The sequence below is a fragment of the Crinia signifera genome, chromosome 1 (assembly GCF_055691185.1).
Source record: "Crinia signifera chromosome 1, ASM5569118v1, whole genome shotgun sequence".
Taxonomy (NCBI): Eukaryota; Metazoa; Chordata; class Amphibia; order Anura; family Myobatrachidae; genus Crinia; species Crinia signifera.
Genome location: NC_139217.1, coordinates 39,936,822 through 39,955,222, shown reverse-complemented (window position 1 = coordinate 39,955,222; position 18,401 = coordinate 39,936,822). Strand labels below are relative to the sequence as shown.

Sequence of the window (18,401 nt, the reverse complement as noted above, 5' to 3'; positions counted from 1 at the left end):
GTCGACATGGGATATTTCACTGTTCTTTGAGTCGACATGTGCCGACAGGTGGTATTTCATGCTCTTACCATCCACTAGGGCGTGGTGGGAGGATAAAATAGTGTGCCGAGTGTAGCGAGGCACCATGCCAGAAGCGAGGGGATGCGGTGCACTGGAAACTGTGTCCATGTCGACTGTGTCAACATTAAGGTAAAAAAACAGTGAAAAACCCCATGTTGACCTTTTGACTGTCGACCTAGACACTGTCGACCTATTGACCTGTCGATCTAAACCCATGTCGACCTAGAACCATGTTGACCTTTCCCCATGTCGACCTAACGGTGTCGACCTAATGCTTGTCGACCAACATGCTGTAGACCAAACGATCCCAACCCCCCAAATGCAGTACTGCACTGCCTCTCCAGGTGCTTCCATACAGTGGGGTAGATCTATGAAGCAGTGATAAGGGAGGAGAAGCGAGCCAGAGGAGAAGTGGCCCATGGCAACCAATCAGCACTGGAGGAACATCTATAATTTGCATAATATAAAATCACACAGAACAGCTGATTGGTTCTCCTCTGGCTCACTTCTCCTCCCTTATCACTGCTTCATACATCTACCCCACAGAATGGCTGTAAGCACCCTGATTGGTGGATAACTCCACCCCTCCACCAATCAGCATGCTGACAGCCATTCACTCTCTGGCTGCAGGCTGAGAAGCACGTATGAATGATAATGCTGCCTGGCTGCTCTGTGTAATTCACAACCAGAGCAGCTGGGCAGCAATGTCTACATCCCTCCCAAGCAGCTCCACAGGCTCCAGCCTGAGGGGCAACTGCCCTAGACCCAGAATCATGGGGCCCTGGGCAGTAGCCCAGCAAGCTACACGTTAAGATCGCTCAGCTCCGAATTCGCCCCCGGTCCCGATGGTGGGGGTTTGCACATGGGCAAAGCCTGGGAGTCTGGAAGCGAACGCTTTCAGCGAGTTTCACAGTCACCAGGGTGTTCGCTCAATGGTTGGCGAATGCAGGGGGACCACCCAGAGTTTTATAGGCGTGCCCACAAAAAAAACAACGCATATGTGCCCATGCATTCTCGGGGCGGGCGGCTGCCGGTAAATGACTTACTTACATTTCAGAGTGGGGCACATTCAAGGGGCAGTGTGTAACTGCTCGCTAGGCTGCCACTATACAGTATGATGCCCAGCATTCAGGTCTGAATCAGGCCCATTTTTCGGTGGACCGGTGATCTATAGCAGAATGTAACCCCAGAGACACCTACCAGCTGGTTGGAGACATCTCCGTGATCTTTTCTGGTCATTCCTTCCCCGATAGCGGATTTCATGAGTCGGGACAGAGAAGGGAGCACATTGATTGGAGGATAGATCTGAAACGATTAGTCAGACATAACATAGAGGTTCTAGAGCAGACCGTGACTGTTACCGTGTGATGTGACCAATTACACGCATAGCACAGCATAGTATGACATAATGAGTATGACGTAGTGGAGTATGACATAATGAGTATGACGTAGTGGAGGATGACATAATGAGTATGACGTAGTGGAGGATGACATAATGAGTATGACGTAGTGGAGTATGACATAATGAGTATGACGTAGTGGAGGATGACATAATGAGTATGACGTAGTGGAGTATGACATAATGAGTATGACGTAGTGGAGGATGACATAATGAGTATGACGTAGTGGAGGATGACATAATGAGTATGACGTAGTGGAGGATGACATAATGAGTATGACGTAGTGGAGGATGACATAATGAGTATGACGTAGTGGAGGATGACATAATGAGTATGACGTAGTGGAGGATGACATAATGAGTATGACGTAGTGGAGGATGACATAATGAGTATGACGTAGTGGAGGATGACATAATGAGTATGACGTAGTGGAGGATGACATAATGAGTATGATGTAGTGGAGGATGACATAATGAGTATGACGTAGTGGAGGATGACATAATGAGTATGACGTAGTGGAGGATGACATAATGAGTATGACATAGTGGAGGATGACATAATGAGTATGACGTAGTGGAGGATGACATAATGAGTATGACGTAGTGGAGGATGACATAATGAGTATGACGTAGTGGAGGATGACATAATGAGTATGACGTAGTGGAGTATGACATAATGAGTATGACGTAGTGGAGGATGACATAATGAGTATGACGTAGTGGAGGATGACATAATGAGTATGACATAGTGGAGGATGACATAATGAGTATGACGTAGTGGAGGATGACATAATGAGTATGACGTAGTGGAGGATGACATAATGAGTATGACGTAGTGGAGGATGACATAATGAGTATGACGTAGTGGAGGATGACATAATGAGTATGACGTAGTGGAGGATGACATAATGAGTATGATGTAGTGGAGGATGACATAATGAGTATGACGTAGTGGAGTATGACATAATGAGTATGACGTAGTGGAGGATGACATAATGAGTATGACGTAGTGGAGGATGACATAATGAGTATGACGTAGTGGAGTATGACATAATGAGTATGACGTAGTGGAGGATGACATAATGAGTATGACGTAGTGGAGGATGACATAATGAGTATGACGTAGTGGAGTATGACATAATGAGTATGACGTAGTGGAGGATGACATAATGAGTATGATGTAGTGGAGTATGACAAAATGAGTATGACGTAGTGGAGGATGACATAATGAGTATGATGTAGTGGAGGATGACATAATGAGTATGACGTAGTGGAGTATGACATGAGTATGACGTAGTGGAGGATGACATAATGAGTATGACGTAGTGGAGTATGACATAATGAGTATGACGTAGTGGAGGATGACATAATGAGTATGACGTAGTGGAGTATGACATAATGAGTATGACGTAGTGGTGTATGACATAATGAGTATGACGTAGTGGATGATGACATAATGAGTATGACGTAGTGGTGTATGACATAATGAGTATGACGTAGTGGTGTATGACATAATGAGTATGACGTAGTGGATGATGACATAATGAGTATGACGTAGTGGAGTATGACATAATGAGTATGACGTAGTGGAGGATGACATAATGATTATGACGTAGTGGAGGATGACATAATGAGTATGACGTAGTGGAGGATGACATAATGAGTATGACGTAGTGGAGGATGACATAATGAGTATGACGTAGTGGAGTATGACATAATGAAGTTCCACACAAGGCGTTGCTGAATGGGAGTCACAGAAAATGTTAGGATAAGATGGCGGTATACCGGTTTCTTTAAAGACAACCGTCATTGCATCAGCCTTACACCCCTCCCCACCAGGGTCGGTTTAACAATGGGCCTGATGGAGCTGCAGCTCCAGGCCCACTCTCCAAATAGGCCCATTTTGTAGATGAGGACTGGGGCTTTCCAACGAGCCTAGCCCTGTGTCGCTAGCCGTGTACCCGGCAGTATCTCCGGGAACCGGTGATCCTGCCAGGCAAAGCTGGAACGTTTTCCCCATAGGATAACATGGGACCCGCTAATTCTGACCCCCACCCAGTTCCCATGACTGCCAGTTCCCCCACTGACATCACAGAAGCGCATTTGAACCCAAATCGCTGGGCCTTCAATCTGATGCCAGGCTGGTTCATATTGGTTAATTGGTTCCAGAGATATTGCGGGTAAACCAATTTTTTTAAAAATTAAATTTTTGGCTGTTCATGGTCTTTGAGGGCAGATATCTCTGGAACCAAATGGCCCAGTTTCATGGGACCGGTTATGAAACTATACCGTTGGTATAGTGTGCATTTTGGCTCAATCCACGTGGCAAAATGTGAATTTTGCCTTAATCTGTGTGGCATTACGTGAATTTTGGCTCAGTCGTGTGAATTTTGGCTTATTCCATGTGGCATAATGTGTAAGAGGCAAGTACATGATAAGGGGGTTATATATATATATATATATTAGTTGAAAGTATTTACACAAATAGAGACACACCCATGAGCAGATAACCAATAGAGACACACCCATGAGCAGATAACCTACCCAGAACAATGGTCATGCCAAAATTATTAGGTGCTGGCCGCAACCCCTATTATTGAGCTATTATAATAGGCCCTTCAGAAGTTTCAGCTCCAGGCCCATTTAGACCTTAATCTGGCACTGCTCCCCACACCCCAGTTACACACGTGAACACCAACACATGAATGCTCTCCTCCCTGATCCCCTTCTCTGCCCTAGGCAATGCAGCACTATTCTCCACATACAGGGGTGTACTCATCATCGTGCACAGGCATAAAGAGAGACTGCTGCTGGAGGAGGGATCTGGCCAGAACTCATTCCATTAGCAGGTCTTTGGGAATCTAACGCCATCTGAAGATGGCATTACATACGGCAAGCTTGCCGAGTACTGGCCAGCCACATCGGGCCCCTAATAATGAATTGTCTCTAATAATGTGATAATGAGTCTCTGAAGAAGGAGACCACAGTCATGGAACAGCTAACAGAGCCTGGTGCAAAACTGCTCCGGAACTGCCGGACACCACAGGAGGGAACCGCGTTCCACGCCAACTTCCTTCACTTTCATCCAACCGGACTTCCCATCCCAAGCACACTTCAAAGTAAATTTACTAAAGCTTTTTTAAGATGAAAAGAGGTGATGCTGCCCGGAACAACCAATCAGATTCTGTCTATCTTTTCTCTATTGCATCCTAGAAAAGAATCTGATTGGTTGTTGTGGGCAACACCACCACTTTTCATTTTAAGTCAATTTACCCCTTTACATTTCACAAGGAATGGCAATGACACTATGCGAGGGGACGCGGTATACTTATACGGTGCACGTGTCATGCTGACCTATTCATATGTCGACCATGTCATCATTTTGCCAGTGTAGACTTTTTTGTCAATGTCAACCTTTTTTCATGTGTCAACCTATTGACTGTTTGTTGTTATAATTCATCTCCCCCATAAAATACAAATGGCCGGCGTTAGCTGCTGGAGCCAGGCTTCGTCTTTCAGTGGAACATCCATGGTTATCCTTAATAATTTGGGGATCTCCCCCCGAAAACACATACTTTTAGGGTTACCAGTAATTATAATCGATAGAAAGAAACCTAAGGCTGGGTCATTGGGTGATCTTCAGTGAGACAGATGGCAGGAGCTATGTACAACGCTGACCGACCTGTCTGTTATGTAGCTGTCTGTCCACGTAGATCTGTCCTTCTGTGATGAACCCGGTTAAGTCAGGAATGGGGTGAGTGATGTCTGCAAGAGAGTCACATTAGCAGGTTGGTCACTCAGGTTGGCACCAGCATCTGCAGTGGTTGTGATCAGACCTTATACACAGCAGAAGAGCTTGCACTCTAGCAGAAAGTCACTTACCATCGTTAGGCATGGTCAGAATAGGGATCTGAGTAATAGACCCACTCCTGCCCTCTACCCGGCCAGCGCGCTCATAGATAGTGGCCAGATCTGTGTACATGTAGCCAGGGAAGCCTCGTCTGCCCGGCACCTCTTCCCTCGCTGCTGACACCTACAAGACAAATATCATTGACCAGAGCATTAAGCCAGTAGACCAGAATCGTCCGTGTGGACTAAGGTAAGCACAAGGACACAACGGTATTGTCAGCAATGCGTCCTGCATTTGTATGGTCTAAACTTCCAAAGAACTAGGGTATAATATAGGGTCGGGCACCAAATGGTCTGCTGTTAATGTTCCTTAGTTTACCATCGATGGAGAAAGCCTGATGGTGTATATCAGACAGGGAGGTCCTATGGCGGAAGTCTGCGCACAGTTGCAGCCTGGGATGGCAAATTGACGACAATACAACCATAAATGGCTTCCCAACATTGGTGACAAACTATCAACCATTGATGGTAGGACCTTCGCCTATTGACAGTGGTCCCAGCAGACCCTGCGGTGGCCACTGCCCATGGAAGCTGACAGTGGGTGTCTCAGTCCTTGCACATTTGAAAACACAGGTGTGCACAGCGGAAGGACCTTGTAGCAGCATTTGTATGAAGCAGCAGACGGGCAAGCGCCAATAGAAGATGAGTCAGCGCCTCTGGGTTTGGGGCTCGTGTATCTGACCCGCGCACACCCTGTAGTAGTTACCTCACGCAGGGCCTCAGCGTATGAGCTCATGTCCGTCAGAATGACCAGCACGTGCTTCTCACACTGATACGCCAAGTACTCTGCTTCTGTCAGGGCCAGGCGGGGGGTGATGATCCTCTCAATTCTGAGGAGACAAGATGGAGACTGTGTTACTGCAAATACATTCACGTACCCCCCTCACATTGCCAGAATATCAGATTATGGAGTCAGCCTATCGAATGCAGGGGACAATGGGCCTGATTCTAGTTCACTCGGTCCCCTACGCTTGCACATTTCTGGCTGTACGAGTGGTGGGTGGCGTTAGAACCACAGGCTGCACTGAAAAATTTGCAGCGCTGCGTGTGAATTAGATTATGGTCCGATATGTAATCGGCCTATCAGAAACTGTTTATCATCATCTCCATTTATTCAGTATTTGCGAGACACCTACATCAGCTCCCTGTACTTACGTTGGGTCATTGGCCAGATTCAGGAACAGACACACGTTATCCATGGACCCATTTTCCTCAAAGTCCGACTTGAAGAACCTAGCGGTCTCCATGTTTACCTGGTGGGAAAGCAGATGCTGACACTTAGCGCCGTCGGCAGTTCACTAAGCAGCCTGTAAAAACCCTGGTCAACCCAAAAGTCACAGTTTAGTATGTTACACAAGTCACAGTTTAGTATGCTACACGTGATCTCTTACACCCATCGCAGCGAACACAATAGCAAAGTTGTCGTCGTGGTAATCCATTACGTCCTTCGATTTCTTGACAAGGCCGGCCTGTCTGCAAATCTGGGCCGCAATCTAGGGGAGGGAACAGAGCACAACGCTATCAAGTGATACAGTACTGATATAGATCTACACATAGTATAGCTGACATGACCCTGGACACCTATGATTTACACAGATTCCGGGGCTGATTAAAACCAGGTGACCTGAGGTTAGCCAGCGGTAGTGGTCTGGTGGACACAAGAGGTGAAATGTTGGGGTGGGTGCAAATAACTGTCACAATTTCCAGACCACCTACCAGGTCACATGTTCAAGTCACCACAGGGAGTTCACCACAGAGTTCACCGTCTGTCACATTCCCCAGAGTACAATGGTGATGCATTGTAAACGTCAGTCGCGTGTTTTGCCACATAACTCCGAAATGAAGCAACCAATTACAACGCCATTATTTTTCTGCAGATCTACAAGCCATGGGGTCACGCTGGATTGTTAATTTGCAAAATTGCAGTTCACTTTGCAAATGGATCGCAGATCGATATCGTCTCGCAAATCCATACGCAATTCCCAAACCATCGAAAGGTTTGTGCAAATCTAAGTTGCTCTTAGACTTCCACAAATCTGCGACAGAAACAGGCTGATCCTGGCCCTAGCTCATACCTCCGTTTTTGCCGTGACCGTCATGTTTTTTTGGGGACAGTCCCGCCCCCTGCCCGGGGCCGGCAGTGTCCCGCGGAGGGGCAATTGGGAGGCCCCCCCCCCCCCCCCCAGCATGAAGGAATAGATGCTATGTGCATGCACACAGCATCTATTTAGCAGCGGAGAGCATGAAAAGGGGGTGTGACCACACTGGGGACATAATTTGCATATGCCCCACCCTCATTTGCATAGGACATGCCCCCTTTTCACCGCTTCGTACAGTGAAGAATTTGGGAGGTATGCTAGCTGACGTCACAGACCCCCCTTAAAATGCCTGGGCATGCTTGTGTTATACCTTTAATTTGGTATATTACATGTCCAGCTCATCGAAATATGTTACTCATAAAAGTTGTCCTTCTGCTAAGTAATATATAGATACTGCGTACGACGTTTCACTTCACAAATGTCCCCACAGTGTGGAAATAAGAAGTGAGAACGAAGGACGTGAAACCAGAAATTCCCAGCACCGAGAACCTGATGCTGACACTCCAGCCAGACGGCGGCAGGGGTGTTTGCTGGGATAAATGGAGATACACCGCGGGTCCTTAGGAGACAGGAAAGGTCTAGGCGGTGTTCTGCTGTCAGGCCTCATCCGCAGGACGATAATAAGCATAAACACATAGAGGGCTGTCCTGTACGTAATGGTAATTACTGGCTGCTGCTCTCTGATTACTGGGCTCCCATGAAAGGCTGATTTCCTTACTGAAGCTTGGCCGGCTTGGGCGTGCACAATGGCACTGAGGACCTTATTCTGGTTGGCACTCAAACCTGCAAAATTCGCAGCTCTGCGTGTCCATTAAACGCCACCCTTAAGAACAGCCATGAAACACTGGGCATTCCCATGGGCGCAACCCCTTACTGCCGACCCACGCCCACCACCCACACTGCTTGGTGCGAACGGGACGGAGAACAAGCAATTCCCCGTTCCCGCTCGCACCATGCGGCTACACATTTTCATTTACATTTTAATGATTTGAATCTCGATAAGACAATAACAGGACAGGCATTTTGATGATACAAGCATGATATTTGATGAATTTCACAATTCCATGGCTACAAAAGTGTTCTCCTCGGAGGGAACCCATATGGAAGGCTTCATGCCCATTCCCAAGATGGCTGCCAAGATATCTAATGTGCGGGCCATTTTGTCTTTGTTGTGTAGAAGGACCTGGGGGATGACTCCTGATTAGATACATTCTGTCTACCATTTTCTAGAGAAATGATAGAATCTGGTTGCTATAAGCAACTTCACATCTTTTCTTTTTAGAAGCTTTAGTAAATTTACCGTTTAAAGTCTTGAATTACTTAAGATGTTTCAGAACTAGCTAATCTCTTTCCCTCACAACCAAGTCCCCGTTGTCCCCCTGCACCCAGTGGCGTCGAGAGGGGGTGGGTGGGATACTTCTTAAGTCATATCCTAAGCATATATGCAAATAATAGAATACAGCCTATCTCTTGAGAAGGATTCACAAAATCATATGACTTTTTGATTGCTTAATAAGATTAGGCGTTTGCATCAATTGATACTGATATTGTTTTTATATATGTGTATGTTTGTTGGTTGTTTTATTAATACATTTTATTCCTGTGTGCAGCTTTGAGCACCCCACGCTTCTTTTTCCTCTTGCTGTTTCTAATTGGAGGTTGACCGCAGCACAGCCTCTCCCCAGCTCAGCACAGCGGCAGCCTGTCATCCCTCTCCCCTCTGTGTGTGCTATGAGGATCCTGGCCCACACACCACCCAAATTACAAGGGTTTCTTTTTCACAGGGCATGGCTACATTCCTCCAGGTGGCCACGCCCCAGCCAGGTGCGAACGCCCCCTCCATTTTACCAGGGCCCGTCCCTGTCTGTACCTCATTATGGGGTAGACCTGCTGCGGAGAAGATGGGAATCTTCTGCCCTCGGGCGATGCTGTTCATGACATCGATGGGCGAGATTCCCGTCTGTATCATCTCCTCTGGATATGTCCGGCCGTACGGGTTAATCGGCTGCCCTGATAGGTAATACAATCACACAACAGATATTCTTATTTTAATATATAGTCAAGGGGACTGAGAATATATCATTGTGGGAAAGGGGGGGGGGTCCTAATTTTCAGTAATGGTCTCTGGGTCTGGGACTTTGCGGAATCTCGCTTCCCCAGTACCATAAGAAAAGGGGGTGACTGAGCATTTTATGGGTATGTAGGAGAGAAATGTCTTTCTTACCGTTGATATCTAAGTAATCCTCGGCCATGACGGTTGGGCCTTTGTCAATGGGTTTCCCAGAGCCGTTAAACACACGACCTGGAACAGCGAGACACATGGTTTGTTATAGGGGCGGTCACAGCTCTGCTCCTGGACCCATACAGAAATCAGGACACCCTGCGGTGTAGATCCTACCCCTGGGGGTCACAACAGAGGAATACATGCTGTATTTAGCTATGAGCCAGGTTCCGCCACCCTCAGAGGTGCCGATTTATGTTTTTGCTGGTGGGTGCTCAAGCCTGTTGAAAGGCTCAACAAGCAAATACAGTGGCCCTGCATTGGGAGTCTGGGGTTACGGGCACGTGGGTGCTCATTAATTCCTGTGGGTGCTCAGGACCTTGAGCACCCACAGAATCGGCACCTATGGCCACCCTCTGTATTGTTATGTGCCGGCTCCTAATGTTATTATTTCCCACCCTAAGGTTAGATCATAGCATACCATAGAAACGCTGGCCGGGCCCTCCGGAACCCAGGCGTACGTACCCCTACCTCACATGACGTCAGTGCCCGCCCCCAATTCGGCAGAAAGCGGCCATCTTAAAAGTAAGTAGACTTACTTTTTCAGACTGAAGGCTGGAGGAATCATTAGCTGGTGAGGGACCATCGAAAAGCAGCATGTAACAGTGATGTTAGGAGCTGACTAGCCAGTACTTTATCTCTCTCAGCTTTACCTCTTGCTACTCTTTGATATTTCTCCCCCTAGCCTGCTATGATCTCTGGCTGTCCATTGCCACAAAGTCTAACACTATGGGTAGATGTATGAAGCAGTGATAAGGGAGAAGTGAGCCAGAGGAGAAGTGGCCCATGGCAGCCAATCAGCACTGACGTAACATCTATAATTTGCATAATATAAAATCATACAGAGCAGCTGATTGGTTGCCATGGGCCACTTCTCCCTTATCACTGCTGCATACATCTACCTATGTATTTTTTAAAATACCTTATGCACCTTAATAATCCGGATTTCATGGCAGCAGCAGCGGCGGCGGCCCATGTACAGAGTAAATATAAGCAGTTTATAGGGGCATGCTGACTCCGAGGTATGCTGCCTTAATGCGATTACTTACTATGGTAATTATTCAGACCTGATTGCACGGCTGTGAATTCACATGCGTACAGATCGCATGCGTGAGGCCCCCCATACTGCTTACTGCGAGGACTGCCGGTGACTTACATCTCAACTGGGTGGGCACATTTATATGCCAGCCATAGGTATTTCTACAATGGGTCCTAGGTGTGTGGTGCTCACATGTACCTGGGTCCAGGAGAGTATACACCACGCACCCGGCAACCATATATTATACACAAATCACTTTGAAAATGGCCGCCACAGCTGTTTCTGAGTTATTTGCCCATGCTCACCGGAGATGTCCCTGGGAACCAGCCGGGGGCGCTATGTTCCAGGAGACCTGAGCATGCACAACAGACTCTGGCATAATGATAGGGTCTACTCGCTGCCAGAGAAGAGGGGACCTGCAGCGGAGGCTCCTCTCCTAAAATGCCAGGGATGCCAACATCGTTCTGATGATTGGTAAGTGTGTACGCAAGGGGTGGGCAATAAGCCGCCCTCCAGCTGCTGATGAACTTCACATCCCAGCATGCCTTGCCTTAGTTTTGCCATTTGGCAATGCTGCCACTGATGCAAAGCATGCTGGGATGTGTAGTACATCAACAGCTGGAGGACCGCTTATTGCCCAACCCTGGTGTAGGCACTTACCAATAGTCATATACGTCGGCGGATTGGCCAGGTATGTACCCAGCATTAAGCGTACCTGAAAACTGGATTTTTCGGCATTGTTGGACTGTCCAAATTACATTATTCCGTGCCAATTCTGCGCATGTTACATCTGCCCCACCTGCAGTACAGCATGGTTTTGTCCATGTGCTAACAAAATGTGCCCTGCAATCTGAATTAGGCCCATAGTGTGCAGGGTGGGGGGCAACCAGACCTGCATGCGTTGCTCTCTGTGCATTAAGCATATATAGTTTATAGAACTGAAGGTTTGTTATTCTATATGAGGTGGAATTAATGTTTATTACCGCACCTGCAAGCCACACATCTTGGCGCAACATTCCGTGCAGGGGCCTGACACCTTCCGGGTTAGGCGGCTGTACAGAGCACATCAGCGGCTGTGCTGCGTTCCCTCTGCCCCAGTGGCTGCCGTCAGGGACAGCCGGCCAGCTCCCCTTGTCACTGCACATAATATTCACATCCCTGTTAGGGAGGAAATGCAGTGACCATGAAAGGTCAGTAAGTCTGGCAGCCAGTTGAGCGTTTCCTGTTATTTCATGCTGCCTGTGCACCTGCGTTATGTACCATTGGTGCAGATAGGAAACTTAAAGGGCTCCAGGTAACATATATATATATATATATATATATATATATATATATATATATATATATATAGAGAGAGAGAGAGAGCGCGGCTGACCAGCGGCTGCATCCTGGTAGCTCTCCTCATTCCTGCCATCCTGCATTTCCATCTGGGGGGGTAATACAGAGAGCGAGCCCCCTCCACACCCTGAGGGTGGCCACGATGCTACAAACCTCACAGGGCTGCCTCCTTGGACTGAGGTAACAAGGGTTAAAACCCACTGGATGTTTGAAGGGCAACTTCTAATAATCTCACGCACAAAAGCACTGAGAGCCATTTGTAACATTCACGGAAATACCATTACAGTATCAAGATATATTTGCTACAGATATGTCCTCATACATCATTGCTGCGGTTATGCCAGTTTCTGATATATTAAAGCTTGGCCAGAACCCTGCAGGTTATTGTTTGTGCTTACACATTTCATGTTGGTCCTGTCTTAGAACCTGTACCCAGTGCTCATCCCGTGTCAGATACCCCTTCAGTCTGCTATCTTTGTCATGTCCTGTCCGTATTGTGTGTCATTCCTATGAGAATCTGCCTGCCATAGAGATTCCTGGACCATACCATTCTCCATTATTCTGTTTTTGTGCTGCGCTCTTATACCACCTCCTGCATTACACCTTGCTAATACCCCTATGATCTCCTATTGTTTGTAAAAGATGCTACTGCTCAGAGCGTAAGACCTGGCGGCATCTTAAGTACCGTTGAACACATAAAGGTCTATACGAACAGGAGTGGCTGCTATATTCAAGAAGATCTCTCTTGTGTGGCTCTAGAGGGCTTATTCAAATCTACAGAAGTTTCCAAACATATATTTCTTACATGCCGGAAATTAGCCTGATAATTATCATTTCTGACCACTACTTTTCACAGCAATACAAAAGTGATCACCATGGGGTGCTCCAATAGCAGTCTGTCCTGCAATGTGTTAGAATTAAAGTGATCACTAGTGTGGTCATTTCATTACTGTTTTCAGGGACCGAACCTGAGGATTCCTCTCCCGGAAGCATTTGCAGAGTGTAGTCGACAGGCCAATAGCTAATACTCATTTTTTGAGGAATCCCCGAGCCGAAATGTATGAAACAATAATGAGAATGGAGAAGTGAGCAAGTGGAGAAGTGTGCCATTGTAGTGATGTGCCCCGGTGCTGGGACAGCTCCCCTGCTCCCAGCACCGGAGCAGCAGCAGGGACAGGGAGAGATTGCGCTGTGTCCTCCACTGGACACAGCTTCCCCAGGTGCAGGGATCAGCTGTCTGATCCCTGTGCTAACAGTGTGGGCAGCGGCGGACAAGTGGTGGCAGGGAGCGACGGAGCGGCTGCTGTTTGAAATTGGCGCCTTTTTGGCCACCAATGAAAACCACCGCCCCAGGCTCCTGAATCGGCAGCCAATAGGAACTGGCCGCGGCGAGCCAATCTGTGCTCGCCGTGCCATACTCAGCCCTGCCCCCGGCGTCTGATGTCAGATGCCGCCGGGGAGAGGCAGAAGAGAGTGCGATGGCGAGGAGGGATCGCATGTGCGCTCCTGAAGACACTGGAAGCCTCCAGAGGACGGTGCAGAAGACAGCTGAGGGGAAAACAGCACTGGTGACCACTCAAGAGGCCAGAATACACCGGGCTCAAGAAGGAGAATTGCCGGTGCCTCCTGGAAGAGAAGAGGAAGCAGCTCCGCCGTTGGCCAGGATGGGCCAGTGGCGGAAGAAAATAAGATGGCGGCCGGACCTGGAGGCTCTAGGGCCACCTACCCCACACCTCCCTAGACCACTGAGTGATCAGTGGTCTAGGCCACGCTTCGGGCTCGCCACACTATTTTATTCTCAACTCCACGCCGACGTGGATAGTGGTAGTATGAAAAGGTCGTAGGACGCGTACCGCCGCCCCTCGCCACGCTTCGGGTTCACGTTTATAGTGGGGGGGTGGCGTGGGGGTGCATTTAACATTGTAAGCACCCATTTGGGTGCTTAACATTGTATAAGCACCCATTAGGGTGCTTATACAATGTTTAATCGCATCGCATCGTATGGCATTGTATGCCATGTACAATGGCATACAATTTCAAAATTGTATGCCATCGTGCACTATCGTACGATATCGCGTCGCATCGCATACCATCGTATGCGTTATGGTATGCGATGCGCGCCGCCAAAATACACAAGTACCGTTTAAAGAGACAGTTGGTTGTCACTTTTGTATCGTACTGTTTGTATATTGTGTTCGTGCAGAGCAAAGTTGTTTAGGTTGTTGGTAATAGTTGTGTCGCACCACACACTCTTAGTCAGTTCTAGGGCTTTGTGTCAAAGTTAAAGTAGTCGTGACACGTTTAGGTTGTGTTAGGCTCTGCACGTGTCTGGTTTCTTGTCTCCTTACAGGGACCGGTTAAGAGAACCGAGGGGTGCAGTACAAGATTGAGGATGGTGAGTGTCATCTTGTCCCTCTGTGTGTCCGTCTCTGCCTATCTCCCTTCCTTCTTTCTTAAGGGCGTACGTGGACGTTGCACCCCCGTGCAAGGTCAAGGCCTCACCTAGGTGTGCGAGTGTCAATAGGTGACACTCCGGGCTCTGAGGCTGCGCGCCGATGATGACGTTTCCCGGAGCCCGAAGAGTATCTCTGTAGAGAAGTTGTGGGACGGAGGGCCGGAGTTTTCCAGGACCGTGGTTTGTCACGGCCTGAAGGTGAGAGGGTGCGGAGCCTGGTAAGTGGTCCGTGTAAACCTGCACCGCTACAACACACCTCTCACACCATGGCAACCAATCAGCTTTGAGACTGTGTATATGGACTTTGGTAGGGACTGCGGAAAACTTGTGGCACTATATAAATAAAGGATAATGAAAAAAATGGACACGTCTTCTTCAGGACTGCAGATGAGGACCTGCAGTTTTGGAGTGTGTACACTAGATGGTGGTGTTGCAAGGCAACATTGGTCCACAAATTCCTCTTTCAGCAACTGCCAGATGTCCCCCATCCCAATATAGCACAGGACACTCATATTTCTGTCATTTCAGGCTCAACCAATACCCTTTGGTAACAGCAGATGGCACTTAATGCACCAAAAGTACTGAAAGGACCATTTTCACTGCGTTATTGTCAATAATGACACAGATATCTATCTATACAAGTAGCTCCACACATTGGGTCCAATTCAGGCCTGTTTGCTCTGCTGCGAATTCGTAGCATGCGTGATTATGGGATGATCGCACACGGTATGCTGTGTACATGTGCGAGCCATCTGTACGAAGACAGTCAGCGATGGCCAGCCTTAGCTGGCTGCTCGCCGGGTGATTGACACAGAGTGCCTGTTCGGGGGCGGTAACTATGCATTTTGTGGGAGTGCCCTAGAGACCACAGGCCGTTGGGGCATCATCAATGGCCTCCTAATCCCCACAGCCTTCGCAGTGCTAAGTAAGTCTAGAGGGGAAAACCCATTTGATGGTGGGTGATTTCGAATGTGTATGGCTGCGGTCGCATTCGCAGCTGTGCACATGGGCGGAATTTCACTTGGGTGGGGTGGCCTTTACCTGCTCATTGGTCTCCGAAAACTTACAGCCCAGCAAACAGATCTGAATCAGGCCAATTATACAGTGCTGCTAAGTGGTTGCCACTAATTAATCCTTTGCAATGAAAATAAAGGAGCCCGACCGAAAGTATAGGGGGTGTACATACAGTGCGATTACCTTGCTACTCGATTCCAATTCAATCGGTATCGAATCACGTCAAGTCAATCGCATTAGATTTGTACTATGTAGTCTTGCCTGCACAGTCTATTCGATTTGGATGCCGTGGGATAGCGCATGGGGATCGAATTGAATGCAATCGATTTGTGTTCAATTCGATTTTGCTTAAATAAGCAAAATCAAATAGAAAAATAGACCACATCGAACCGTGTGTACGGGGCATACCTCTCTTACATTTAGAAATATAATCATTTTAAATGTTCGGGATACTGTACCATGAAAAATGAATAAAAATAACTAAAATAATAAGAAGAATAAAATCGTATTATTATCATTATTAATAATAATTTCTCATTGATAATAACCCTTTAAGTGCCAGCATCTCTGTGCAAAACGATCTGCTAAAAATGCCAGCGTCGCTCACATTTGTTATATAAATGAAATTAAAATTTTTTGTGGAAAAATAAAAAAAAAGACATTTCCGATATATGGTAACCAATACAGGTCATTATGACAAATATAAATGTGTGCTTGGCGATTTTATACACCAATTTTGACAAATTCACTTGGCACTTAAAGGGTTAATAATAATAATAACAATAATAATAATAATTATTATAATTATTATATGAAGAAGGTTGTATTGTGTGTGTGTGTGCGTGTGTGTGTGTTCTCAAAGGCCTCAGGATACTACATGCTAATATATATATATATATATATATACACACACATAAAAAAATATTTAAAGGGAGCATTTCTTTCCTTTGAATAAATACATTTTTCTAACGGACATTAAAGCAACGTTATAAGCTAACGTCATTTACCTAAGTAAAAGCATCATATATTGATTGAATTTTTTCATACATTTTAAAATATTATTTTTCAATAACTATTCATTTCAAATCCCAGGGAATCAGAAGAGAGGATTAAGAATGCTTTTAATATGAAAATTGTGATTTATGTTTTTTTAACCGGCCTTAGAAATGGGAAGCAACCTGCAGATATTGGTAAGGACATATTTTTGTTACTGTTTACAATTGTTAGTTTGTTTCTTTTTCTGTAACTTTATTGTTTTCATAAACTTTAAAAAACAAAAAAAACACTGTTAGAAATTGTCCAATATAATCATCAACTACATTATACTAACTGATAACATAAATGTAGGTATTATAGGATTATTCTAGGATATATTTTTCTTATATAACTTCTAGAATTTACAAATCTGAAATTAGTCAAATAAGCTATAAAATAAGGAATTTCATCCATTAATTTTCTTTGAATATTGTATCATGTTTCTGTATTTTATATATAAATGATATATATGTTACAGCATTCTGATGCTTTTATGGTTAAACAATAGAAGTTCTGTTTTAAGTAAATTCCTTGCACAGAATGATACCTGCTACTGACGGACCAGTCTGCAACCAAACGATAGTCACAGAGATTTTCATTTGCAGGGGCATATCGAATTGAACGCAAGATTTTTCCTGTTCCAATGACTGCACCTATTGTACCAATTTTCCAGTTACCCTTCTATGCTCACTCCTGATTCTCCAGCTGCCCAATTGTTAAAAAAAAAAAATGGGTGCAGTAATTTTGTTTTGTAAAATTCATGTGAAAAATAGAAAAAAAAAATAGTACAGTATGTACCATGAAAAAAATACTTCAAATAAATACTGGTTAACAAAGAAGATGTACACTATTGTCCCAATGATATATAATTTTTGCTTTTACAATGGTTCAGATCGCTGATTAGTGCATAAGAAAAAAAAGCAGTAGAAAAATGATATAATGCTTTTTTTTTGTTTCATTAAAATAAATGCTGTAGGTAAATTTGGGGTACATAAAAATTCCATTAAGGTAATGTTTGAGTCATCTGAAGCCATTTAAAAATATTTTATGAAAATAACATGTAACTCCAATCTGCATTGTTTAAAACACATCTTATCCGCACAGCACTCTCATACACCTGTCCCAACCACACAGCACCCCCATACACTTGTCTCATCCACACTGCACCTCTCCCATCCACAGAGCACCCCCATACACCTGCCCCAACCATACAGTTATCCCATATACCTGTTCGTTCCATACAGCACCCCCATATACATGTCCCATCCACACAGCACCCCCATATACCTGTCCCATCTACACAGCACCCTCATATACCTGTCCCATCCACAGAGCACCACTTTATACATGTCCCATCCACACAGCACCCCCTTATACATGTCCCATCCACACAGCACCCTCATATACATGTCCCATCCACACAGCACCCTCATATACATGTCCCATCCACACAGCACCCTCATATACATGTCTCATCCACACAGCACCCCCTTATACATATCCCATCCACACAGCACCCTCATATACCTGTTCCATCCACACAGCACCCCCATATACCTGTTACATCTATACAACACCCCCATATACCTGTCCCATCAACACAGCACCCCCAAATACCTGTCCTATCTGTACAACACCCCTATATACCTGTCCTACATCTTTTAACCCATTATTCTGCATGTTGCAGAATTTCACCCCAATCATGATATAGAATTATTGGCCCATTAAGCTATTTGAAAACTTCCAGTGGCCTAATTAATCATTAGTGGGCG

At 45.9% G+C, this 18,401-nt stretch overlaps 1 protein-coding gene across 1 annotated transcript in view; it reads right to left on the bottom strand.

Annotated features, from left to right (window-relative positions):
* Positions 1-18,401, bottom strand: part of ATP6V1B1 (ATPase H+ transporting V1 subunit B1) — a 64,254-nt gene that overhangs the window by 7,121 nt on the left and 38,732 nt on the right. Inside the window, exons 5-12 of the mRNA XM_083185998.1 lie at positions 9,692-9,769; positions 9,338-9,477; positions 6,760-6,861; positions 6,524-6,621; positions 6,075-6,198; positions 5,342-5,492; positions 5,142-5,224; positions 1,261-1,365 (exon numbers count right to left, since the gene is read on the bottom strand). Coding sequence (XP_083042124.1) covers positions 1,261-1,365; positions 5,142-5,224; positions 5,342-5,492; positions 6,075-6,198; positions 6,524-6,621; positions 6,760-6,861; positions 9,338-9,477; positions 9,692-9,769 — 881 coding nt within the window. The remainder of the gene's footprint in view (positions 1-1,260; positions 1,366-5,141; positions 5,225-5,341; positions 5,493-6,074; positions 6,199-6,523; positions 6,622-6,759; positions 6,862-9,337; positions 9,478-9,691; positions 9,770-18,401) is intronic.